This window comes from Heptranchias perlo, chromosome 41 (genome assembly GCF_035084215.1).
Source record: "Heptranchias perlo isolate sHepPer1 chromosome 41, sHepPer1.hap1, whole genome shotgun sequence".
Classification (NCBI taxonomy): domain Eukaryota; kingdom Metazoa; phylum Chordata; class Chondrichthyes; order Hexanchiformes; family Hexanchidae; genus Heptranchias; species Heptranchias perlo.
In genome coordinates this window covers 1,936,555-1,962,717 of record NC_090365.1, presented here as the reverse complement: position 1 = coordinate 1,962,717, position 26,163 = coordinate 1,936,555, and the positions used below count along the sequence as shown (strand labels likewise).

Genomic DNA, 26,163 nt, shown 5'->3' with positions numbered 1-26,163 from the left:
ATCTGAAGTCTTGTAATATTTTATTTGCCTCGACGGTGCCTCCCCTTAACCGCATTCTATTCCACTTTACTACCGGCAAACCCGCACGTCCCCTTCTCCCGTACAAGGAGGGAACACAACGCTAAGAAATCCATTGGAGCAGCAGCCAGAATTTGCAAAGGAAAAACGCTTTAATATACAACAACACTTCTGGGGAAAAATAAAACTTTCTTTTTAAGACAGGTAAGTTCTTTTACAACTTTGCATTTTCCACTGTCCAAAATAAAAAACTTCGGTAGCTCACCATCATAAATTATAAATAAACACAGAACAACCACCGTTCACGGGATGGTGTTTCTCAGAACCTTGTCCTTATTTCAAACATTATTATCATCCTCAACGATATCTACAGATATTTCTCTCTTTTTTATTTTACAACTGTTCATTAAAAAAAAATGTTTCTTTAATTTCTGTCCTTTCTTTCCCACTTTTAGCGCCTGGATTTCTTCCCCGCTGAGTTCCGCCCATTGTTCCGGTACAGCGACCGTTTCTCCGGGTTGAAGCAGCAGTATTTCAGGGTGTGGGCCACGTCGCCCGTGGCCTTGCAGAGGGGGCAGACGTAGTTCCGCAGGATGGGGCACGAGACCCTCCCGCCCTCCGCCTTCAGCACGTGCGAGGAGTAGACGTTCCGCGACTCGCCGTTGTGCTTGCAGAAGGTGCAGATGCCCCCCGCCCTCTTCGGGGGGTTGCCGCGTCCCCCGCCGCCCGACCGGCCCTCGGCGCCGCCCCCCTCAGAGGAGTTCCCGCGCACCGCCAGCGGGAGGAAGGCGCCCTCCGCCGGCGGGCCGACTTCGCCGGGCAGCGCCAGCTCCCCCGCGCCCATGCCAGGCCGCCAAATCTCCTCGACTCTCATTGACAGCTGCAGGTAATCCTTCCATATATCGAACTCCTTCTGTTTTCCGGGAGAACCTTTGGGGATGAATCTCTCCATGGCCACTTCTGTTCAGGCTGCAAATTACTGAGTGGAACTTTTCACCACTGACCATGAAACAGAGTGGGGGGGGGCATAGCACTAAAATAACAAGGGGGTGTTCCCAGGGTATTTTAATTTTAAAAGCCAGCTGTCATCTCTTCTGGTTCCAGATTGCCAGACAAGTTTACAGGCAGATACTACAGCCCCAGCCCATGACACTAAGTATTTAATGAATACATTATTAAACCGAACAGAACTACCTTGTTTCTTTTCTTTTTTGCATTGCTCCGTTGAGTGAATGCAGAATGGAAATAAAAACCTGGAAGATTAATGTGCAATAAATTGCTTATTTTTCTCCTTGCTGGGCATTGCCGACTTGCAACTGATTTAATCTGCAGACCTGATCCAATGTCTGTGGGGTTTGCACTTGTCAGGAGGGGGAGGGCGCAAGCAAGGGAAAGTCATAAACAATGTAATTCCTTAAATATCTGCTGAACTCTACAAAAACAGACTCTTGTGAGACTGTACCACAAATAAAAGAGCAGTTCCATTTCCTTCAGCCATAACAGTACTTTCGAAGCGCAGTTACTGTTGGAACGTAGGAAATGCGGCAGCCAATTTGCGCACAGCAAGATCCCACAAACAGCAATAGGATAATGACCCGATAATCTGTTTTAGTGATGTTGGTTGAGGGATAAATATTGGTTGGTGACACCGGGGAGAACTCCTCTGCTCTTTTTCCAAATAGTGCCATGGGATCTTTTACATCCACCTGAGAGGTCAGGTGGGCCTTGAGTTCAATGTCTCATCCAGAAGACAGTACCCTCCACCAGTGCAGCACTCCCTCATGGTGCTGCAGCTGCGAGTGCCTGCCTGGATTTTGTGCTTAAGTCTCTGGAGTGTGGACTCGAACTCATGGACCTTCATTGACTCAGAGGTGAGAGTGCTACCCACTGAGCCACATCTGACACCATTATACCATGCAAAATAGAACGTATTCCTCTGCTGCTAAAAGCATAGATGTGAGTCCCTTTAAGGCTGCTAAGCCTAATTGATGAGTAAACACTGGATCAGTTCATTCAAAGGTTAAATTGTATTCAGTGCTGCAGATCTGAGCCTGGTCTTGTTTTGGGGCAGGTCAGTCAAAGCCTGCAGACATGGTGGCTCCAGACTGCTTTGCCCTGGAGATCATTTCTATACATTGTTTCTTTACATACACCACACCTCATAATACAAAGTGGTTTTTTTTATTTTGCTCTAACATCATTTTAATTATCCAATAATTTGAGCGGAATGGGATTTTGGTGATTTAAAAAAACTGAAATATCAGATAATTTGAATTAAGCAACTTGAAATTAAAAGCAGACTGTACTTTTCAAAGTGTAACACAGAGGTTTGCATTCGACTGTGTGATGCAGAGGAAGGGCACAGACATGTAAAGTTTTTTCTAATATTATAGGTATATCAATATTTGTTAACATCTTATATCTACATACATTTTTTTTATCAGCTCTCACCATTATAAATTCCCAGGTCCACATTTATAATGATCGCATCTGTTAACTTGACAACTGCAATTCCACTCTCCCCCATTGGAGGCGCTGCAATGCTACTAGTGGCAGGAGGGTGTAATTACAGGGTGAGAAGTTTACATAGGCAGTTACCATTATAAATGTGGACGAAGGAATTTATAATCAAAATATTAAAATGAGGACTTTGAAATGTGGACTGAATTCCATCTCCACATCGTGGTCTAATTATCCTCCCCCTCTAACCCCGCTGTCTACACTTCATAGACTCTTAGCACAGAACGAGGCCATTCAGCCCATCATGCCTGTACTGGCTCTTTGAAAGAACAATCCAATTAGTCCCCTGCACTTTCCCCTTAGCCCTGCAAATTTTTCCTTTTCAAGCATATATTCAATTCCCTTTTGAAAGTTATTATTGAATCTGCTTCCAACGTTCTTTCAGGCAGCGCATTCCAGATCATAAAAACTCGCTGCGTTAAAAAAACATTCTCCTCATCTCCCCTCTGGTTCTTTTGCCAATTACCTTAAATCTGTGTCCTCTGGTTACCGACCCTCCTGCCAGTGGAAACAATTTCTCCCTCTTTACTCTATCAAAACCCTTCATAATTTTGAACACTTGATCTTGACTCCCCATGTGCAATGCCCCGGGAGGTCAGCTATAGTCAATTTATCTAATCTGATGATCCACGTGATGTTAAACACCACTCAAGTTTCTTTGAAGTTTCATGCTATCCAAACCCCTCTGCTAGATTTCGACCTATAACTCACTCCCACTTATAAAAACCATCTAAATGCCACAATTCAATGTAGGACTGAGGCCACACATTGTACACGTACGTGTCAGCTTGGCTCAGTTGGTAGCACTTTGCTTCTGAGTCAGAAGGTACGAGTTCAAGCCGCTTAATTTAGGCAGTACTGGGGGGAGGGTGTTGCTGCGTTGTTGGAGGTCATGATGTGGAGATGCCGGTGATGGACTGGGGTGGACAATGTAAGGAATCTTACAACACCAGGTTATAGTCCAACAGTTTTATTTGAAAATCACAAGCTTTCGGAGGCTTTCTCCTTCGTCAGGTGAGTGAGGGATTCCATGGAAGGTACCGCATATTACTAATTGGATTGTTCTCTGACTATATATGCGGTACCTTCCATGGAATCCCACACTCACCTGACGAAGGAGAAAGCCTCCGAAAGCTTGTGATTTTCAAATAAAACTGTTGGACTATAACCTGGTGTTGTAAGATTCCTTGCATTGTTGGAGGTAACATGTATCAGATGAGATGTTAAACTGAGGCCCCGTCTGCGCTCTCGGGCGGACATAATGGATCCGATGACACTATTCAAAGAAGAGCAGGGGAGCTCTCCCTGGTGCCCTGACCGAAACTTCTTCCTCGGCTAATATCAAAAATAGATTATGTAGTCATTTATCTCATTGTTGCCGGTGGAATCTTGCTGTGTGCAAATTGGCCGCCATGTTTATCTACATAACAACAGTGACTACACTTCAAAGTAGGTCATTATATGTGAAGCAGTTTGGGAAGTCTCTGAGAGTCATAATAAGGGGCTATATAAATGTAAAGAAAGAAATACTTGCATTTATACAGCGCCTTTCATGACATCAGGATGTCCCAAAGCGCTTTACAGCCAATGAAGTGTAGTTATTGTTGTAATGTGGGGAACACAGCAGCTTCACACACAGCAATGAGATAATGACCAGATAATCTGCTTTGTTCAGTGATATTGGTTGAGGGATAAATATCGGCCAGGACACTGGGAAGAACTCTCCTGATCTTCTTCAAAATAGTGCCATAGGGTCTGTTATGTCCTCGTGAAAGGGTGGAGCAGGCCTCGGTTTAACATCTCATCCAAAAGAGGGCAGCTCCGACAGTGCGGCACTCCCACAGTGCTGTAGTGGGAGTCTCAGCCTTGATTTTGTGCTCAGGTCTCTGGAGTGGGATTTGAACCCAGAACCATCTGACTTCAGAGGCAAGAGTGTTACCCACTGAGCCACCGTAACAAAAAAACAGCATAAATCTTTCTCTTTCAGATGCTGGCTGGCTGGCTGCACGTTTCCAGCATTTTCTGTACTTATCTCAGATTTGCAGTGTTCATAATTTCTCCTTATCTCTGATATATGAACACCATGTCTCGAGGCACTCAGTGTTGGAATACAGTGCATCACCATTACATAAGCCGGCTGCAATCGGAAACTTTTTTGTCAATCAAGCATTTAGGGAAAAAAACACACTGTGATTTTAAAGTGTATTGTTACACTGGCTGTGTAAAAAATAAGTTATATTTTGTGCAAGCTCTGCCATTGTTGTCTTTGTACTGTTACATTTGACTCTGATTTGAGCAGCAGATACCCTGTACCAGTCAGGGATACATTCATACCTCCCTTTCTACATGTACAAGGATGTACAGGCCCCAGTTTGGCTGCTCCTGTCGCAAAGATCCTTTTATTCCCAGCTCCGAGGGGTGTTATTCTATATGAAATGCACACAGCTATGGATCACTTTTCACCGCTAAACAAACAGAGTTACCACAGAGGAGATAAAATGGTAGATGGTCAGCTCGATGTCCTATTTCAAACAGTTGGGTGCAATTCAATCTGCAATGCTCTCCTGGCCGGCCTCCCACCTCCCACCCTCCATAAACTTGAGCGGATCCAAAACTCTGCTGTCCGTATCCTAACTCGCACGTCCTGTTCACCCATTACCCCCTGTGCTCGCTGACCTGCATTGGCTCCCGGTCCAGCAACGCCTTGAAATCAAAATTCTCATCCTTGTTTTCAAATCCCTCCGTGGCCTCGCCCCCTCCCTATCTCTGTAACCTCCTCCAGCCCGACAACCCTCCGAGATCTCTGCGTTCTTCCAATTCATTGTCAGATGTCCCGTCTTTCAGATGAGGCATTAAACCAAGGCCCCATCTGCCTGTCCAGTTGGATGTAAAAGATTCCACGTCACTATTCGAAGAAGAGTGGGGAGTGCTCCTAATGTCCTGGCCAAAAGACCTTCCTCAATCAACACCACCACAGAAGGGCCTGCTCCTGTCCCTATATTGGTATGTTCCACCAAAAACCGACTAACTGGCCGTTTATTTCATTTGATGTTTATGGGATCTTGCTGTGCACAAATTGGATGTCATGTTTACCTACATTGCAACAGTGGCTTCACTTCAAAAGTGTTAGTTGGCCATGAATCGCTTTGGGTTGTCCTGAGAACGCGAAAGGTTCTATATAAATGCAAGGTCTTTCTTTCCTTCTCTAACCCAGGGACACGAAAGCCAACTGCAATGCCTCTACCACCACTCCCACCTGGATCAGCTAACACAGCATGGACAGGCGAGTGGAGCTTGTCACCCATAACAAGTGACCCTGGTTCTGGATCAGGTGAGGCCTCAGAAAGGCTTTGTGTTAATTGCACAGGAATTATAACCTTTATATTATTTCTAAAGGTGTATTGGGAAAATACTATCTGAAATTAATCTAAGTGGATCAATGAGGCTTAGACCCGATCTTTTGTTTTAAACATGGGTGGACTACAATTCCCAGAAGCCATTGGTCCCCCCCACCCCCCCCTTGCGTCATGACGTTACCTGTTGTTTTGAAGCAAGTACGTCTCCAGGAAGTGGGGATTAAATGGCCTGAATAGAGGTGAGGAGAGTAGGTAACATCTCAGCTGCTACACCTGGGCCATGGGAGACCACAGAGACATTTACAAACTCTGCCTTATCCCTTGGACGGGGGGATGAAGGAAATTTCAATGCAGAGAGATTAAGTGATAATTAAAAAAGTGAGACATGAGTGAGGTTTAGTGTTTAATCAGACTTTATGTAAAAAAGATATAACCACAAGTGGACTTGCTGTGATAACTTTGATGGGCAACTTAGTGAGAGAAGCATTTTACATTTTTTTTTTGCTTTGTCTAACACGCCATGCTCGAGTGTGTTGTCATTTTCACTCAAAGTCATTATGACGACAGGGTGCTTTGTTGCTACTGCCGCCTGACTCAACACCATCTGTTAACAGACCTAGGATCTTCCTATACTGTGTGGCTCTGATTGCATTGGCCAGCTGAGCTATTGAAATAAAGACTTACCTTTATATAGCACCTTTCACGACTTCGGGACATCCCAAAGCACTTTACAGCCAATGAAGCACTTTCGAAGTGTAGTCACTGTTGTAATGTAGGGAAACACGGCAGCCAATTTGCACACAGCAAGATCCCACAAACAGCAATGTAATAATGACCAGATAATCTGTTTTACTGATATTGGTTGAGGTATAATTGTCGGCCACCAGGGAGATCTCCCGTCTTCTTCAAAATAGTGCCATGGGATCTGAAACACTCCTGGGATCTCCCTGAAAATACTGACACACTCCCAGTGACACTCTGTGAATACTGACACAATCCCAGGGACCCCCTGTGAATACTGACACAATCCCAGGGACCCCCTGTGAATACTGACACACTCCCAGTGACCCCCTGTGAATACTGACACACTCCCGGGGACCCCCTGTGAATACTGACAGACTCCCAGTGACCCCCTGTGAATACTGACACACTCCCGGGGACCCCCTGTGAATACTGACACACTCCCAGTGACCCCCTGTGAATACTGACACACTCCCGGGGACCCCCTGTGAATACTGACACACTCCCAGTGACCCCCTGTGAATACTGACACACTCCCAGTGACCCCCTGTGAATACTGACACACTCCCAGTGACCCCCTGTGAATACTGACACACTCCCGGGGACCCCCTGTGAATACTGACACACTCCCAGTGACCCCCTGTGAATACTGACACACTCCCGGGGACGCCCTGTGAATACTGACACACTCCCAGTGACCCCCTGTGAATACTGACACACTCCCAGTGACCCCCTGTGAATACTGACACAATCCCAGGGACCCCCTGTGAATACTGACTCACTCCCAGTGACCCCCTGTGAATACTGACACACTCCCGGGGACCCTCTGCAAATACTGATGCACTCCCGGAGACTATTCCCTCCCTCCCCCTCTCTACCTCTCTCCTCCTTTAAGACGCTCCTTAAAACCTACCTCTTTGACCAAGCTTTTGGTCACCTGTCCTAATATCTCCTTATGTGGCTCGGTGTCAAATTTTGTTTGATAATCGCTCCTGTGAAGTGCCTTGGGACGTTTTACTTTGTTAAAGGCGCTATATAAATGCAGGTTGTTGATGTTCAGGATATGAGGAGGGATACCATCAGGACTATAGACCTTACTGGTGTTGTGGGAGTTTAAGAACCTACAGATATGGCGGCAATAAAGCTTAATGGTAGGAGGTTATTTACCCAAATCATCCAGATTAGTTAGAGGAGAAAAAATATGGTCAGTATATAAGAATAACAGACAATCAGGAGTGAGTTACAGACTGGAATCTAATCGAGGGTTCGGGTGGTTTATATATAGAGTGACAGATACCCGGGAGGGAGTTACAGGCTGGAATCTAACCAAGGGGTTCGGGTGGTTTATATACAGTCCCGTCTGCTTGTAATGAGTCCATTGTGCAAATGCGATTTGCCCACTATATCCACTGACTGGTATAACAGCCCCCCCCGTGCATCTATTATAGCTGAAGTAAGAATCAATAAGAATAAGACTGCTGAAAAAACACCAGCGGTTTATTACTGTACAGACAGCAATGATTCAACAAGTTAATTAATCTGTTTCGTTTAAGGGATTAAAGGGCATTCATGCAGTTAAAACATATTCTGAATTTAGAAACAGCTTAATTTCAAATTTAATTTATTTTGAGCACTTGCAGATGTAGCCGTCATTAGCGAGAGAAATGTAACAAAAAATAGCCGGGTGTTACCAGAGGTCTATATTTACCAAATCTGTGCTATTTATGACAGCTGATAGACGATAGGCACAAATTCACTGGAAAAGTTAAAGAGTTCTCTCTTTGTTTTGCTCAGTCCTCAATGGGGGAATTCTCCTGCACAGCCACGCAAGTTTTGGTGAAGGATTCTCATCTGAAAATATTACATGAAATTACATAGAATTTACAGCATAGAAACAGGCCATTCGGCCCAACTGGTCCATGCTGGTGTTTATGCTCCACACGAGCCTCCTCCCTCCCTACTTCATCTCACCCTATCAGCATATCCTTCTATTCCTTTCTCCCTCATGTGTTTATCCAGCTTCCCCTTAAATGCATCTACACTATTCACCTCAACCACTCCTTGTGGGAGTGAGTTCCACATTCTCACCACTCTCTGGGTAAAGAAGTTTCTCCTGAATTCTCTATTGGATTTATTAGTGACTATCTTATATTGGTGGCCCCAAGTTTTGGTCTCCCCCACAAGTGCAAACATCTCCTCTACGTCTATCCTATCGAACCCCTAATTTTAAACACCTCTATCAGGTCACCCCTCAGCCTTCTCTTTTCTAGAGAAAAGAGCCCCAGCCTGTTTAACCTTTCCTGATAAGTATATCCTCAGTTCTGGTACCATCCTCGAAAATCTTTTTTGCACCTTCTCCAGTGCCTCTAAATCCTTTTTATAATATGGAGACCAGAACTGTGCACAGAATAATATAAAATATTAAAATTAAGACTGCCTCAATGAGGCTCTTTTATTACATTCAGATACATGCACTTTAACGAGATGCAAACTAGTGAGTAAACACAACTGTATCTGCCTGAAATAAATGGCCATGATGTGGAGATGCCGGTGATGGACTGGGGTGGACAAATGTAAGGAATCTTACAACACCAGGTTATAGTCCAACAATTTTATTTTAAAATCATAAGCTTTCGGAGATTATCCCCTTCGTCAGGTGAGTGAGTGAATAAGAGGTTCTCAAATCGCATATCTTATATTAGGCTGGGACACCATCACACCAATCAAAAGTTGTCGTTGGTGTTCAGACAGGCTAGCCACGGAAAACAGTAGGTCCCAGTATGCTGAATACACATTGTGTCAAATTACACAGACAGAGAGGAAGAGACCCAAAAGGCAGAGAGAGAGAGAATATTAAAAACAGATAACTTTTTTTCCCCCTTGCTGGTGGGGCTACGTGTAGCGTGACATGAACCCAAGATCCCGGTTGAGGCTGTCCTCATGAGTGCGGAACTTGGCTATCAATTTCTGCTCGACGATTTTGCGTTGTCGTGTGTCTCGAAGGCCGCCTTGGAGAACGCTTACCCGAAGATCGGTGGCTGAATGTCCTTGACTGCTGAAGTGTTCCCCGACTGGGAGGGAACCCTCCTGTCTGGCGATTGTTGCGCGGTGTCCGTTCATCCGTTGTCGCAGTGTCTGCATGGTCTCGCCAATGTACCATGCTCCGGGGCATCCTTTCCTGCAATGTATGAGGTAGACAACGTTGGCCGAGTCACAGGAGTATGAACCATGTACCTGGTGGGTGGTGTCCTCTCGTGTGATGGCGGTATCCGTGTCGATGATCTGGCATGTCTTGCAGAGGTTGCCGTGGCAGGGTTGCGTGGTGTCGTGGACGCTGTTCTCCTGAAAGCTGGGTAATTTGCTGCGAACGATGGTCTGTTTGAGGTTGGGTGGCTGTTTAAAGGCGAGTAGTGGAGGCGTGGGGATGGCCACCCAACCTCAAACAGACCATCGTTCGCAGCAAATTACCCAGCTTTCAGGAGAACAGCATCCACGACACCACACAACCCTGCCACGGCAACCTCTGCAAGACATGCCAGATCATCGACACGGATACCACCATCACACGAGAGGACACCACCCACCAGGTACATGGTTCATACTCCTGTGACTCGGCCAACGTTGTCTACCTCATACGTTGCAGGAAAGGATGCCCCAAAGCATGGTACATTGGCGAGACCATGCAGACACTGCGACAACGGATGAACGGACACCGCGCAACAATCGCCAGACAGGAGGGTTCCCTCCCAGTCGGGCAACACTTCAGCAGTCATGGACATTCATCCACCGACCTTCGGGTAAGCGTTCTCCAAGGCGGCCTTCGAGACACACAACAACGCAAAATCGTCGAGCAGAAATTGATAGCCAAGTTCCGCACCCATGAGGACGGCCTCAACCGGGATCTTGGGTTCATGTCACGCTACACGTAACCCCACCAGCAAGGGAGAAGAAAAAGTTATCTGTTTTTAATATTCTCTCTCTCTCTCTCTCTCTGCCTTTTGGGTCTCTTTCTCTCTGTCTGTGTAATTTGACACAATGTGTATTCAGCATACTGGGACCTACTGTTTTCCGTGGCTAACCTGTCTGAACACCAACGACACCTTTTGATTGGTGTGATGGTGTCCCAGCCTAATATAAGATATACGATTTGAGAACCTCTTATTCACTCACTCACCTGACGAAGGGGATAATCTCCGAAAGCTTGTGATTTTAAAATAAAATTGTTGGACTATAACCTGGTGTTGTAAGATTCCTTACATTTGAAATAAATGGAGCACCTAAGACGCTATAACCGGCAACTTTGAAATTGATGTAAATGCAAATGGTTAATGGTTTTCGCTTTTTAGCCGATAGAAATCATCGCCCATTTTAAACATGAACGTTTTAGGTGATGGGAACATGTATAGAATAACCAGGAGTGAGTTACAGGCTGGAATCTGATCGAGGGGTTTGTATAGAGAATAGCGGATACCCAGACTTGGATCTAATTAGGATGGGGAGATTGGCAATACCAAAGGAGCACTGAAAGTGGAACTAAGTCACACAGAGGAGAAAGATTCTGAGCTCAATGCCTGTTTGGTGTTGGGGTGGTGGGAGAGGTGCTAAAAGTAGCAGCCTCACCCAGTGGATGGGGGGAAATCAGCAGGGGTTCCTGGTGCTCTCCTGCGACCCTTGCTGGAAAGTGCACGTGCGTGGACGTTCGGTAAGAGCAGTATTGGGCTGGACTGCAAAGCCCCCCATGGTGGAATAGTACACACACACACACACACACACACTGTCTAGGCCCAGTGGTAATGTGGAGATGCTTGAGGCCAGCTCCAGGGATAGGAGAGAAAGATACAATTAAGGATAAAAAAAGCAAGCTTGTTCTTGCTCTTTCTGTTGAACGGGCTGTTCATGCCCTGATGTACACTGGAATCAGCAGTGGAACGACAGTTCCCTTGCAATCCTCCAACTATTAATAAACGTGATTCAGAGCTGACCTTGGTATCACTACCATGTATCTGATATTCTTTAAAGTGTGCATTGGCCTCCCCCCACACACCACCCCCCCAATAGAAGATTGTGTTCATCCAATGTGTAACACAGACCAGAAGCTTCCCAGCTTCGACTCTCCCTCCCCCTTCTCCCCCTCCCCCTCCCCCTTCTCCCCCTCCCCGTTCTCCCTCTCCCCCCTGCCTGGATTTTGTGCTCAAGTCCCTGGCTTGAAGCCACGACCTTCTGACTCAGAGGCGAGAGCGCTGCCCACTGACACTTAAAGCAATGGCTACTCCATTTTTCAATGAAACAAATCTGGAAGATCCTCCCTCCACTCAAAAGAAACCTGCAAATCCTAGAGAAAAAAAATAATCGGCCTGAGATCCCTCTCCTCGCCGCGAAGCAGCAGCCCCAGTGTGTATGCAGTTCCCGACTGCGATGCCTCCCCATGGTCGAATAGTTTGCCGACATTCACCGAGTGGGCTCGCGCATGTAATCTGGGCACTCCGATTGGTGGTCGACAGGCGCCTGTGGAACCCGCACCCCAGGTGCGAGAGTCGGCGCCTTCAGGAGAAAAGAAGTGGGTTTTGGAGCCCAACGCACCAATGGTCTTTCGGGTGAGACGTTAAACCGAGGCCCCGCCTGCCCTCCCGGGTGGAGGTAAAAGATCCCACGGCCACTATTGGAAGAAGAGCAGGGGAGTTCTCCCGGTGTCCTGCCCAACATTTACCCCTCAGCCAACATCACTGAAAAAAAACAGGTCATTATCGCATTGCTGTTTGTGGGATCTTGCTGTGCGCAAATTGGCTGCCGCGTTTCCCTACATTACAACAGTGACTGCGCTTCAAGAGCTACTTCGTTGGCCCTAAAGCGCATCAGGACGTCCTGAGGTTGTGAAAGGCGCTGTATAAATGCGAGGTCTTTCTTTAAAATCAAAACGGCCCCCCTTGTAATGCGCTCACCCACCCAGACTGCTTCGCGGGGGGAGGTAAGAGGCAAGGCCTGTCCGGGCTGGAATGGGTTAACACTCCCACAGCGAGCGGAGCAAACCTCACTCCCAGAGTCTGTAGCTGCCGCTGAGCATTTATTCCTCCCAACAAGCCCTGGCAGACCAGAGTAACTCAGCCATCCATATATAGACATGCCGTGAATTCTGGCTCAGGATAGGCTGTTGGTTTCTTGCAAGTGTCTATCAACAAATGGCCAACCTCCCTGAGCTTTGCAGATAATGTTTAATCGAGCAGTACTACTCCAGATTTTCAAACCCCAGAACCTCCACAGCCAGTCTCACCTTGAAGAGGAGAATTTATAGTTTTAAAAAAAAAATGTTACAGTATGCACCCTGCCACAGAATCTGAATCATTTTCTTTCTCTCTCTCTCTCTCTCGCCTCCTGCTAAATCTGTGTGTAAGACCTTCCCACTTGAGGCCTGGAGCAGATGGCAAAGCAGGGGACTAGATTAGCAGCAACACTGGACAGAAGTCACCGTGCTCTGTTACCTGCCTCTTTGTGATGAAGGTAAGAGGGGGAGCGGGGGAGGGAGGGAAATGTCGTTCGAAAGAGTCTGCGAGTTAAGTCAGCAAGAGTACAGCTTTTGGATAGTCCTGGATTTGGGGTTCTGTTGCTACTAACTACCGTAGTTCACGCCTGACCCTGTGTGTTGTCTCGTGGGATGCTTAACTCAAGTCTCCTTCCAGACCTGTCATGTCCCTTGCTTTTTTTTTTGAGGAGTGAGATTCCCTCAGTTTGATTTGAAGATGTCACTTGTTTTGACGGGTCTCGTTCCTCAGCGGGAGCTCAGCTCCCTGCCATTTTCCTCACTCTATTTATTATCTGATCATAAATCCTTCCCCCCCCCCCTCTCCGGTGTTGACATCTCTCCTCGTGGCCTCAGGTTCTTTTCCTCTCAGTAACTCGGGCCTGTTACCTATTGAGTGTGCACAAGCCTGCGGATCTGTTCGCTGTGTGAGGCAGAGGGAGGAAGCCCCCCCCCACAGTCTCCTCTTCTGAGGGGACTGCAAATAACACGGTGATTGCAGTCAGGCTCTCTGCAGTAAATAACCTAACACGGACACCTCTCCCCATCCCAAGAAAACTGGGTGTAAACAGCCACAGATCACTCCTGGGTGGAATATAAGGCCCATGTAAACAGACCGATTGGGAATGTCCCCCCCGATGCAGTGTGCTACCCCACGCTGTTATTTCTATTTAAACTGAGAAGCCTTAATCCGCCAGTGCAGGACACGCACTGCAGCAGAAAGGCAAGTCTGAGGGCAATGCTTAGTTGATGCCAAGTTTGAGTTTTATAGGTTGTGGGAGGAAGGGGAGACTGAGAGAGAGGGGGACAGCCCCGGGGTCCTGTGAACGAATAGGTGGACGCAGTTCAGGCATGAGGGGAAGGCTAAACATGGCGTAAGACTGAATTACTGTAATTGATCTACTGAGGACAGTGACTGGAGGCTGTGACCGTGCTTCAGGCTGAGCTTGCAAGATGGCCTCTTCCTCTTGGGTTACCTGTGGGCCAATAACTGCGACTGATGTCAAACGTGCGGCCTGCAATGGGGAAAATGTACCTTTTTTTTTACCTTTTTATAAGTGACCCTCAGCGCACTTTAAACATCGACCCCGCACTGACTCCCTGTACCAGTTTGAAGTCAGTGTTTTTCACTTTGCCCGAGAGGTTGAAGCTTGCTGCTCCAGATATGCAGGGTCCCCCTCCCGATGGCTCAGAACGGCACTGAGCCCAATACAAATCAGAACAGCCCCATCTTCAGTCCCTGGTCTGTGCTGAGTCAGTGGCGGGGCCTCCATGCCAGGGTACCAGCTCCTGATCACCATCCCCTCACCCCTCCTGCTGCAAAGTACTAGTCTCAAGAAGGTCGAGCATTGGTCGTGATACCCTCTCACGGTCAAATAGCCCACTACTCGCCGTCCAGACTTGCATGTAAAGGATGTTCACTCGGGCTGGGTACTAGCCAGAACATGTGGGATCGGGCCCCGGGCAGTGTCAGCGCTTTCATGAGACGAGGGGAATGAATAAACACAGGTACGCAGGAGGGAGGAGAGTGGACGGCGTCTGCAGTTGTGCTGCACGTTGCCTTCACTAGACACTTAGCGCTGGTCTCCAGCCAGGCTCCAGGGATGTGTTTTGCACGTGGACGCAGCTTGAGGGCGGCTTGCACCTGGTATGTGCACTCTGCATCGTCTGCTCTGGCTTAGAGTCCACACATCTCACCCTCCCCGTACTGTTTGCTGTGAAAGTGTAAGTGTAGTTTTCTCTCCTGAAGACCCTGACCCACGCTGGGGTACAGTTACCCAGGCCCTGACCCACGCTGGGGTACAGTTACCCAGGCCCTGACCCAGGCTGGGGTACAGTTACCCAGGCCCTGATGCTTGTTGGGGTACAGTTACCCAGACCCTGACCCACGCTGGGGTACAGTTACCCAGACCCTGACCCACGCTGGGGTACAGTTACCCAGGCCCTGACCCAGGCTGGGGTACAGTTACCCAGACCCTGACCCAGGCTGGGGTACAGTTACCCAGACCCTGACCCACGCTGGGGTACAGTTACCCAGACCCTGACCCACGCTGGGGTACAGTTACCCAGACCCTGACCCACGCTGGGGTACAGTTACCCAGACCCTGACCCACGCTGGGGTACAGTTACCCAGACCCTGACCCAGGCTGGGGTACAGTTACCCAGGCCCTGACCCACGCTATGGTACAGTTACCCAGGCCCTGACCCACGCTGGGGTACAGTTACCCAGGCCCTGACCCACGCTGGGGTACAGTTACCCAGGCCCTGACCCACGCTGGGGTACAGTTACCCAGGCCCTGATGCTTATTGGGGTACAGTTACCCAGGCCCTGACCCACGCTGGGGTACAGTTACCCAGGCCCTGACCCACGCTGGGGTACAGTTACCCAGGCCCTGACCCACGCTGGGGTACAGTTACCCAGGCCCTGACCCACGCTGGGGTACAGTTACCCAGACCCTGACCCACGCTGGGGTACAGTTACCCAGGCCCTGATGCTTATTGGGGTACATTGCTTCAGGAGCTGACTTAGGTTGGGATGCAGGTGCATTGCTTCATGCTGGGACTCAGTTCCCTTGGTGCTGACTTGTGCTGGGACTCAGTTCCCTGGGTAACCCCATGCCCTCTGGCACCTCTCCCCCGTGGCCATTCATCATGTGTGAGTACGTGGTGGGGGGACGGTGGGAAGGGGAGGATAATATGTAACTTTTAGCCTCCTGGTTCCTCCCTGTGGGATCTCAGTGCTCCCATTAAAGAGAGAGCTGAAGATTGAGCCCGTACAGATACTGCACCCTCTCCCCCATCTCACAACCAGCAAGGGGGAAATCGGGGCATAGGGGATCCGGGAGCAGGGGCACGTTCTCACCCACCTCCACCCGATGGCAGGGTGACATTGGCAGAGGCCAGAAAACAACTTCTCCTTCGCCCACCCAGGCCCCCCATGGACCAGGGAAAGGGAGAAAGTGGGTTTTAAAACATTTCTATTCCCACGTCAAGCCTTTCCTTGGTTTTGAGATTATATTTGCCCTGCTTTGCCCTCCCACCCCCTCCCCTCTCACCCCCTCCCCTCCCACCCCCTCCCCTCCCACCCCCTCCCCTCCCACCCCCTCCCCTCTCACCCCCTCCCCTCTCCTCACCTAAAGGAGCGGACCTTTTGCAACTGATCAATCCAGCGAGCAGCTGTTCAACCAGTTATGGGAGCCGAGCTGCTCCTTGTTCTCACCCGACTTTCCGACAAGCCTTTCTAGCCGGACTCTCCAATGGCAATCAGGAGTAGGACCGCTGACCAATTATCCTCCCAGGGACTCCAAAGCCAATTGTAGTTCCTGTTAAACCCCCGCCCCCCCGACCCAGGCTGAGATCAGCAAACTCAGCTCAGGTCAGGGATCGAACCTGGGAACTTCCTGGTCTGTATGACTCAGCTCCTCACTAGACAAAATCTGCAAAGCCATCGAGGAGGCCTAAACCGGGCCTTCCCTTGGCATCTAAATTATCTCTGTCCTGTGGTCCACCTCACACCCAATCTTCTTTCCACCTCTTCTAAAGGGTGTAGCCCCTTGCTGGGGTACGGTACGTGGGGTCGTGGCTTGGTGGGTAGCACTCTCGCCTCTGAGTCAGAAGATTGTGGGATCAAGTCCCACTCCAGAGACTTGAGCACGTAATCCAGGCCGATACTCCAGTACAGTACTGAGGGAGCGCTGCACTGTCGGAGGTCTTGCAGATGAGGTGTTAAACCAAGGTCCCGTCTGCCCTCTCAGGTGGATGTAAAAGATCCCACAGCCACTATATTTCGAAGACGTTCTCCCCAGTGTCCTGGGCCAATATTTATCCCACAGCCAATACCACTAAGACAGATTATCTGGTCGTTATCTCATTGCTGTTTGTGGGACCTTGCTGTGCGCAAATTGGCTGCCACATAAAAGCAGAAAATGATCGAATTGCAACGCAGATCTGTCAAGAGATGGAGAAACACCGGTTAATGTGTTGGGTGGGTCTCTGAACCGGGTGTGTTATTGTAGTTTGCTTGAACCTGTAAACCTAAACTGAGAGCTCAGGGCAAGTTGCTGCTAACATGTTTTAACATTTCGATAGAGTTGGTAATTATCTAAGAGCTTGTTTATTTTTTTTTGCATTGAGATGAATGGTTCGGCAAATTTTTATATATATACACATTCTCAGGATGTGGGTGTCGCTGGCGAGGCTGGCATTTATTGCCCATCCCTAGTTGCCCTTGAGAAGGTGGTGGTGGGCTGCCTTCTTCTTGAATGGCTGCAGCCCGTGTGGTGAAGGTAAAGAAAGACTTGCATTTATACAGCGCCTTTCATGACCTCAGGACGTCCCAAAGCGCCAAGGAAGCACCTTTTGAAGTGTAGTCCCTGTTGTAATGAAGGTTCTCCCACAGTGCTGTTAGGTAGGGAATTCCAGGATTTTGACCCAGCGACGATGAAGGAACGGCGATATATTTCCAAGTCGGGACTTGGAGGGGAATGTGCAGGTGGTGTTGTTCCCATGTGCCTGCTGCTCTTGTCCTTCTAAGTGGTAGAGGTCACGGGTTTGGGAGGTGCTGTCGAAGAAGCCTTGGCGAGTTGCTGCAGTGCATCCTGTGGATGGTACACACTGCAGCCACAGTGTGCCGGTGGTGAAGGGAGTGAATGTTTAGGGTGGTGGATGGGGTGCCAATCAAGCGTCCTGGATGGTGTCGAGCTTCTTGAATGTTGTTGGAGCTGCACTCATCCAGGTAAGTGGAGAGTATTCCATCACTCTCCTGATGTGCATGTAGATGGTGGAAAGGCTTTGGGGAGTCAGGAGGTGAGTCACTCACCGCAGAATACCCAGCCTCTGACCTGCTCTTGTAGGATTTATATGGCTGGTCCAGTTGAGTTTCTGATCAACGGTGACCCCCAGGATGTTGATGGTGGGGAATTCGGCGATGGTAATGCCGTTGAATGTCAAGGGAAGGTGGTTAGACTCTCTCTTGTTAGAGATGGTCATTGCCTGGCACTTGTGTAGCATGAATGTTACTTGCCGCTTATCAGCCCAAGCCTGGATGTTGTCCAGGTCTTGCTGCATGCGGGCTCAGACTGCTTCATTATCTGAGGGATAGTGAGTGCACGGTGTGCAGCTCCAATCGTCAGCGAACATCCCCACTTCTGACCTTATGCAGCAGGGAAGGTCATTGACGAAGCAGCTGAACTTAGTCGGGCCCAGGACACTGCCCTGAGGAACTCCTACACGATGTCCTGGGGCTGAGATGATTGGCCTCCAACAACCACTACCATCTTCCTTTGTGTCAGCTACGACTCCAATTAATTGTACTTGGGGCGTGATTGTGTACTTCCACCTCCGTATCATCGCCCATCTGCCCCTGCCTCAGCTCATCTGCTGCTGGAGCCCTCATCCATGCCTTTGTTACTTCTAGACTTGACTACTCCAATGCTGTCCTGGCCGGCCTCCCACCTTGCACCCTTTGTAAACTTGCCCTCATCCAAAACTCTGCTGCCCGTATCCTAACTCGCACCAAGTCCCGTTCACCCATCACCCCCTGTGCTCGCTGACCTACATTGGCTTCCGGTCCGGCAATGCCTTGATTTTAAAATTCTCATCCTAGTGTTTAAATCCCCTCCAGGGCCTTCGCCCCCTCCCTATCTCTGTAACCTCCTCCAGCCCCACAACCCTCCGAGAGCTCTGTGCTCCTCCAATTCTGGCCTCTTGCACTTTCGGGATTTCCTTGGCTCCACCATTGGCGGCCGTGCCTTCAGCTGCCTGGGCTCTAAACTCTGGAATTCCCTCCCTAAACCTCTCTACCTCTCTCTCCCCCTTTAAGACGCTCCTTAAAACCTACCTCTTCGACCAAGCTTTTGGTCACCTGTCCTAATATCTTCTTTGGCTCGGTGTCAAATTTTGTTTGATAATCGCTCCTGTGAAGCACCTTGGGAGGTTTTACTGCGTTAAAGGCGCTATATAAATGCAAGCTGTTGTTGTTGTTGTGACGACACATTAGCAGGCCTTTGGGAAGATGGTTTGCGTCTGAGATTGTCCTTGGAATCAAAAGCCGAATTGATCAGTCAATGAAATGAATCTCTCTGAGGAGCACATTGGCCTGTTCACCCGATGTTGAAGCCCTTAGTTGCACCATCCCCATCTACGGGCTCGATGACCCCCCCCCCCAACTTCGCCAGCTCCAATTTCCACCTTTCATGACCCTTCAACTCGTCGAAAACCCCTCCGCCGCTACACACCAGCACACTCTGACCTCTCTGCCAGCTCTGGCCTCCTGTGGGTCTCCACTCCCCCTTCAGCATCAGAGCCTCGAGCCACCCCCGCCTTCCCGCGCTCTGAAACATTCTCCCCGCTCTCCCTAAACCCCTCCGCCTTGCCACCTCCTTCAAAAAGCCTCTTCTTTTTCTTCACTTGTTCTTGGAATGTGGGTGACGGTGGCAAGGCCGCATTTATTGCCCGTCCCTAGTTGCCCTGAGGAGATGAAGATGGACCTTCACCTTGTTCTTATGGCTGCGTGGCTTACTAGGGCAACGTCAGAAGGCATCAAAAGAAGTGTGGGCCAGGCCAGGCAGGGGGCAGTGCACATGTTCATCTCCTTGGAGGACATAGAATCATACAGCACAGAAGGAGGCCATTTGGCCCATCATGCCTGTACCGGACATTAGTGAACCAGTTGGATTTCTTTGGTCCTGTTTTTCCTGGTGCCAGAATCTAGTTTCACAACTTGCCGCGGTGGGGTTTGTACTCGAGACTCGAGGGTTGCCAGTCTAGCCCCATAAACACAATGCTACTGTGCCCTCACCTTCCATCTCCACCCCTAACCTTTCACCCAGCACTGCCCAGTGCCCAGTTGTCGCTTCTATGGGGCGCTTTGGGACGTTTATTATGTTAAAGGTGCCGTATGAAAGAAAATGCATGTTGGTGTTGAGAGTTCTTGTTAGTTCCTGAGGGGTTTTTTGTACTTTGAGTACCTCACAAGCCTGGAGTTAAAACTCCAGCTCTTTATAGCCCAATAGGTCTGAATATTCTTATTTGTACAGGATTTGCTTGTTTTGTTTGGTGCTTTTATTGGAAATAAGAGAGCTGGACAAATCTAACAACAACAACTTGCATTTATATAGCGCCTTTAACGGAGTAAAATGTCCCAAGGTGCTTCACAGGAGCGATTATCAGACAAAATTTGACACCGAGCCACATAAGGAGATATTAGGACAGGTGACCAAAAGCTTGGCCAAGGGGGTAGGTTTTAAGGAGCATCTTAAAGGAGGAGAGGTTTAGGAAGGGAGTGTGGGGCCCAGGCAGCTGAAGGCACGGCCGCCAATGGTGGGGTGAAGGAAATCGGGGATGCACAAGAGGCCAGAATTGGAGGAGCTCAGAGATCTCGGAGGGTTGTAGGGGGTTACAGAGATAGGGAGGGGGCGAGGACATGGAGAGATTTGAACAGGAGGATGAGAATTTTAAATTGAAGGCGTTGCCCGACTGGGAGCCAATGTAGATTGGCGAGCACAGGGGTGTGGAGTAAATCCCTGGTCCGGCTAAAATCACTTTGTAGTGTCGGCCTAGATTAGGTGCTCAAGTCTCTGGAGTGGGACCTGAACCCACGACCTTCTTGACTCAGAGGTGGGAGTGGTATCCACTGAGCCACAACTGACACCTGATACGGAGACCCTGAACATAAACAAGCAGGGCTGGCTCCAGCATCTACTCTGCTAGAGCGAGACCAATATAATTCAGGAGCTCAACCGACAGAGAGATAGAGCCCGTCTGCCATAAGCTGCGTTGTTGTTTTGTACAAACATCTTACGATTCCAACTGTATCACTGCACTCAAACACCGGCTGATCCATTACATAGAATGTACAGCACAGAAACAGGCCATTCGGCCCCACGGGTCTGTGCTGGTGTTTATGCTCCTCACAAGCCTCCTCCCTCCCTACTTCATCCCACCCTATCAGCATATCCTTCTATTCCTTTCTCCCTCATGTACTTTCGTAGCTTTCCCCTTAAATGTATCCACACTATTCACCTCAACTACTCCATGTGGGAGCGAGTTCCACATTCTCACCACTCTCTGGGTAAAGAAGTTTCTCCTGAATTCCCTATTAATGACTTTTATATTTATGGCCCCTAGTTCTGGTCTCCCCCACAAGTGGAAACATCTTCTCTACGTCTACCCCATCGAAACCCCTTCATAATTTTGAAGACCTCTATCAGGTCACCCCTCACCCTTCTCTTTTCTAGTGCTACAAGCTTCTCGCGGCTTTGCTTGCAGGGTCTGGTTGTGATGTTCAGCTGCAAACAGGGCCTTACTTAACACTGCAAATCCAGGCAATCACAGCTCGGGATTTAATCTCGCGGCAGCTCTAATCGATGGAACGTTTCAGCTTCCAGGTCAATAACTGGCTTTCCTTTTTTTTTAAAAGATCATTTTCCATCTGTAACAAAGTGCGACGCCTTTGCGGGGGGGGGGTGGGGGGAGGGAGAGCGTGTACCAGGATTAATGAGTCCTCTTAACAAAGGGAGCGTCCCAGAGTATTTCACAGAGGCACGAGGAAAATGGACACTGAGCCAGGAGGGAGAGGTTAGGAGGGATAGCCAAAAGCTTAGTGGGTTTTCAGAAGAAAAGAGGCAGCTTGTGCCCTGCCTGGGTGACACAGCCTTTAGTCAGAAAAGCTGACAAACCCTCGCAGAAAGTCGTGGGTTCAAGTCCCACTCCAGAGACTCGAGCACATCATCCAGGCCGACACTCCCAGTGCGGTACTGAGGGAGTGCCGCACTGTCAGAGGTGCCGTCTTTCGGATGAGACATTAACCGGAGGCCCCCCCTCTGGATGTAAAAGGTCCTGCGGTACTATTTCGAAGAAGAGTTCTCCCCGATGAACTGGCCAATCTTTATCCCTCAACCAACACCTTAAAAAAAAACAGATTATCTGGTCATTATCACATTGCTGTTTGTGGGATCTTGCTGTGCGCAAATTGGCTGCCGCGTTTCCTACATTACAACAGTGACTGCACTTCGAAAAGTACTTCATTGGCTGTGAAGCGCTTTGGGATGTCCTGAGGCCGTGAAAGGCGCTATATAAATGCAAGTACTTTCGTTCCGAGTGCGGTAGAGGAGGAGGGAAAGCAGCCCTGATAATTTCCATACTTGCTCAGGAGAGGGGGGCAAAATAGGGGCAAAGAAGGAGCAATGGGGTGATTAACATTTTAGGTGAGATGCTTCCTCAGAACTAAAAGTCTCTCTCTCTGGTTTCGCAGGCGGAGTCAGAACTGGAAGCGGATCCTTCGAACTGAATGACCCCGGAGTGGGAGAGTGGAGCCCGTGACCGCTGGGGCCTGGCGGGCCCGCACAATGGACCAGAACACTTTCTCCCGCATAAGACTCTGGTGCCCCAGGCCTTTCGGCACCTACTCCCAGAACAAGCAGTGCTGCATCAGCGTCAAAAAGACCGCGGGGGATGCCAGGCCCAAAGAGAGCGAGCCCTCGTGCTCAGAGAACACGCCCCCGGCCCCCTCCTCCTCCTCCGCCCCGGGGGACGGGCAAGGGGAGGAGGGGCGGGTCATGCTGGACACCTGGTACGTCATCAAGCCGGGCAACACCAAGGAGAAGATCGCCTTCTTCGTGGCGCACCAGTGCGGCAACGGCGGTGGCGGTGGCGGCCGGACGAACGCGGTGAAGGTGAAGGGTAACTGGAGCACGGACGGGACGAAGCCAAAAAGGCGGCGGAAATCACACGATCCGACCAAGGGCTGCCCGGCGAGGGCCAAGGAGCCGCGTCGGCCGCCACCGGCGGCAGAGGAGGAGGAGGAGGAGGAGGCCGCGACCGTGTGCTCGGAGACGCCGCGCGAGGTGGACCCGGTCTCTGTGGCCGAGATGGTGGCGCGGGTGGAGCAGAGGTCGTGCGCGGCTCCGCGGGGTCAGGCCGGGCCAGAGCAAGCGGCTGAGCCCCCGCCGCCGCCGATGGTGGTGGCGGCGGCGGCCCCCGAGGAGCGGGAGGAGGCCGGCGACGTCAGCCGGGTGGCCGAGGCCGTCGCCAAGATCGAGTCCGCCCAGCGGGAGGGTCCCGGGCCGGAGTACGAGGGTCCCGGGCCGGACTGCGCCGCCTGCTCCTCCGGCGAGGTGCGCATCGCCTTCCGGGTGGCCAGCGGGGACGGCCGCTCGCCGGCCGAGGCCTCGTCCGCCGCCGGGCCCGGCTGCATCTTCATGAGCTGCAACCACACCCTTCACCACGGAGCCTTGGAGAAGATCACGTGCGACCTGTACCAAATCGTCAGCCCCTCCTCCTCCTCCTCCTCCTCCGAATTCCCACCTAGCAGCAGCGGCAACAGCAATGGCGGCGTGACCCGCTCCCGGTCGGATGTGGAGATGGCGCCGCCCCACCCAGCTGAAGAGCCGCGGAGGGACGGGCCGCCCGAAGGCGCCGGCGCCTCCCCGTCAGAGAAGAGCGCGTCCCGTGACTGCCTGAACGGCTTCCACGTGGAGGTGGTGGTGACGGGCGGCCTGGACCAGTGCGTCTTCTTCGGCCGCGACGGCGCCCAAGCCGACAAGGAGGACACGGTCTGCGTGACGGTCAGCGGCCCGAGCCAGGACGCCAAGTGCCCTTCCTGCGAGGACCCTCCGCCCGGCCAGCTGTTCTTCCTGCACTCCCTGGCCCAGAGCCCCGAGGAGCAGCCCGGTGTGGGGGACGAGCCGGCCGAGAGGAAGGCCAGCCCGGGCCGGCCGGAGGCCAAGGAGAAGGGAGTCCTGTTGAGCTCCGAGACTGACCAGCCGGACGCCTCCCTCTACTGCCTCTACCGCCACGTCTCCCACGACTTCCTGGAAATCCGCTTCAAGATCCAGCGTCTCCTGGAGCCCCGACAGTACCTGCTGCTCCTGCCTGATCACGTGACGGTGAAAATCCTCGGCTACCTCCCCACCCGGTCCCTGGCCGCCCTCAAGTGCGCCTGCCACCACTTCAAGTGCGTCATCGAGGCCTACGGCATCCGGGCCACGGACTCCCGGTGGAACCGGGACCCCCAGTACCGGGACGACCCCTGCAAGCAGTGCAAGAGGCGCTACGAGAGGGGGGACGTCTCCCTCTGCCGCTGGCACCCCAAACCTTACCACCACGACCTGCCTTATGGACGCTCCTACTGGATGTGCTGCCGGCGAAAAGACAGAGACACACCGGGCTGCCGAATCGGACTCCATGACAATAACTGGGTGCAGCCCGGCGACACATTAAAGAAGGAGGAGGGGAGGTGAAACGAATAAATAAAAAAAAAAACAACGCCCCCCCCCCCCACCTCCAAGGAAAGCTTTTTATTTTTTTATTTTTTTCTTGCCCTCCCTCCCAGTCCTCCTCCTGTGACCCTGTGATCGGACTTTCTGGCTTCTTGTGTGCTCGAGCTATTTAATTTTAATTTTTTGTTTGTGGGAGCGGGTTGGTGGGGAGAAGGGGGCTGTGAGGTTCATTGTTGAAAGCATGAAAAAGATTGTGTTTTTTTTTCTCCCCTCTGTGATCCAAATATAATTGAAACGTTATTTAAGATCATTGGAAGTGCAGCCTCTTTCATCTGCCTCCCTGTCCGCCCGGGACAAACGCTGAATCTCCAAAGCTGTTTCCTTAACGACTCCCCCCCCCCACCACCCCGGCTATCGATGGGGGGGTGGGGGCATCGTTACGGGCTGCGATTCGGGCGTTTGGAAACTAAATTACCACCTCTGCCACCCCCACCCCGGTGACCCCTCACCCATGGCTCAGCTGGCAAACTTGTTGACCTTTGACCACGAGCCACACTGTGCAGGAAGGCCTCAGGCCTGTGCTGCGTGGTCTGATCTCGGTCTGGGCTTGGGGTGCCTCAATTGGGCTCGGCACCCCATCTTTGGGTGGGGGGGTGCGCGGGGTAGAGGTGGGGGAATTCAGTCAGGGTTCCCAGTCCCCGATCGCTAGCCGTTCGCCACTGCTGGATAGTAGGCACTGGGCTAAAGGGGGCATCAGAAGCGGCTGTGAGCCAAATAATGGCTGATTCGGGGTTCCGGGGGTGGGGGGGCAGAATTGAAACCCGACCCCAACAGGAAGTGAGCACCTTCAGGAGGGGGGTGGAAGGAGGGGAGAATCACAATAACAATTACTTTCTCGTCAAACAACCTGATTATTTTTATTGCCGAGAATCGATTTGAAATAAAATGGCAGCCAGCGTGACGAACGCTCGTTTACTCACTAAAATCACATCGCTCGCAATCCTAACGGGGTCTCCATTTCAGGACAGTTGGGCTCAACGGATTGTTTTTTTCAAAAAAACAAATTATTAAAAGGTCGGGTGGTTAGAAAATCAAGTGGGAAAATAAGCGGGCATCGGCTCGGATCTGATGGAATGTTTGACCAAGGCATTCCTTTAAAAAAAAAATGCTCCCCCCACTCCTGATTTGCACAGGGTCACAGCGGGGGGGGGGGGATTGGGGACTGCCCTTTGCTGTCTTAGCCCAGTGGCTGTTCTTCAGTTGGAGGACATTGCTCTCCCAGCCCACGACTGTCCAGCGGGAGGGGAGAGGGGAACCACTGCCTGGTTTACCCATCGCTGGACATGGGGGCATCTCGGCCCTCGCGGCCTTGTGGTCAATCTGATCGTACTGTGGGGGAGGGGAGAGGGGGTGGGTGGGAAACTTTTACCCACTGAACTAGCAAGGGTTAAACTGAGGGCGTTTCCAATCCAGTACATCCCAGGGTGTCAGATAAAGGAAGATGTACCGAATACCTCACCGTCACTCACTATAAACCACATCTCAACGGCATGGCATTATAACGACACTGGGATAATCTGTTGGTTTAGAAAATTTCAGCACAGCTTCCCTCATTTGGCACAATATCAGAATAGGCTCGATATGTTTTTTTTTAGCATATCCGGTAATAAACTTGTTTCTCACAGTGATGTAAATGTATTTTGTTTAGGATACTTGACCAGAATTCAAACCCATGTTCTCGGCCGGCACTCTGGTGCAGTACAGGGGGGAGTGCTGCACTGCCAGAGGTGCTGTC

General features: G+C 50.6%; 2 protein-coding genes across 2 annotated transcripts; one reads left to right on the top strand and one right to left on the bottom strand.

Moving 5' to 3' along the window:
- Nucleotides 1-469: 469 nt before the first annotated feature.
- Nucleotides 470-970, bottom strand: LOC137305858 (nanos homolog 2-like). The gene has a single exon (XM_067974794.1). The coding sequence runs from the start codon at nt 968-970 to the stop codon at nt 470-472; it is 501 nt and encodes a 166-aa protein (XP_067830895.1).
- Nucleotides 971-12,786: 11,816 nt separating this feature from the next.
- Nucleotides 12,787-26,056, top strand: fbxo46 (F-box protein 46). The gene is made up of 2 exons (XM_067974848.1): nt 12,787-13,130; nt 22,403-26,056. Exon 2 carries the CDS (start codon nt 22,497-22,499, stop codon nt 24,387-24,389), a length of 1,893 nt encoding a protein of 630 aa, XP_067830949.1. The 5' UTR covers nt 12,787-13,130; nt 22,403-22,496; the 3' UTR covers nt 24,390-26,056.
- Nucleotides 26,057-26,163: the final 107 nt, after the last annotated feature.

Excerpts from the sequence above, each read along its gene's own strand:
- LOC137305858 (XM_067974794.1), bottom strand. The coding sequence starts at position 970 with ATGGAGAGATTCATCCCCAAAGGTTCTCCCGGAAAACAGAAGGAGTTC.
- fbxo46 (XM_067974848.1), top strand. The coding sequence starts at position 22,497 with ATGGACCAGAACACTTTCTCCCGCATAAGACTCTGGTGCCCCAGGCCT.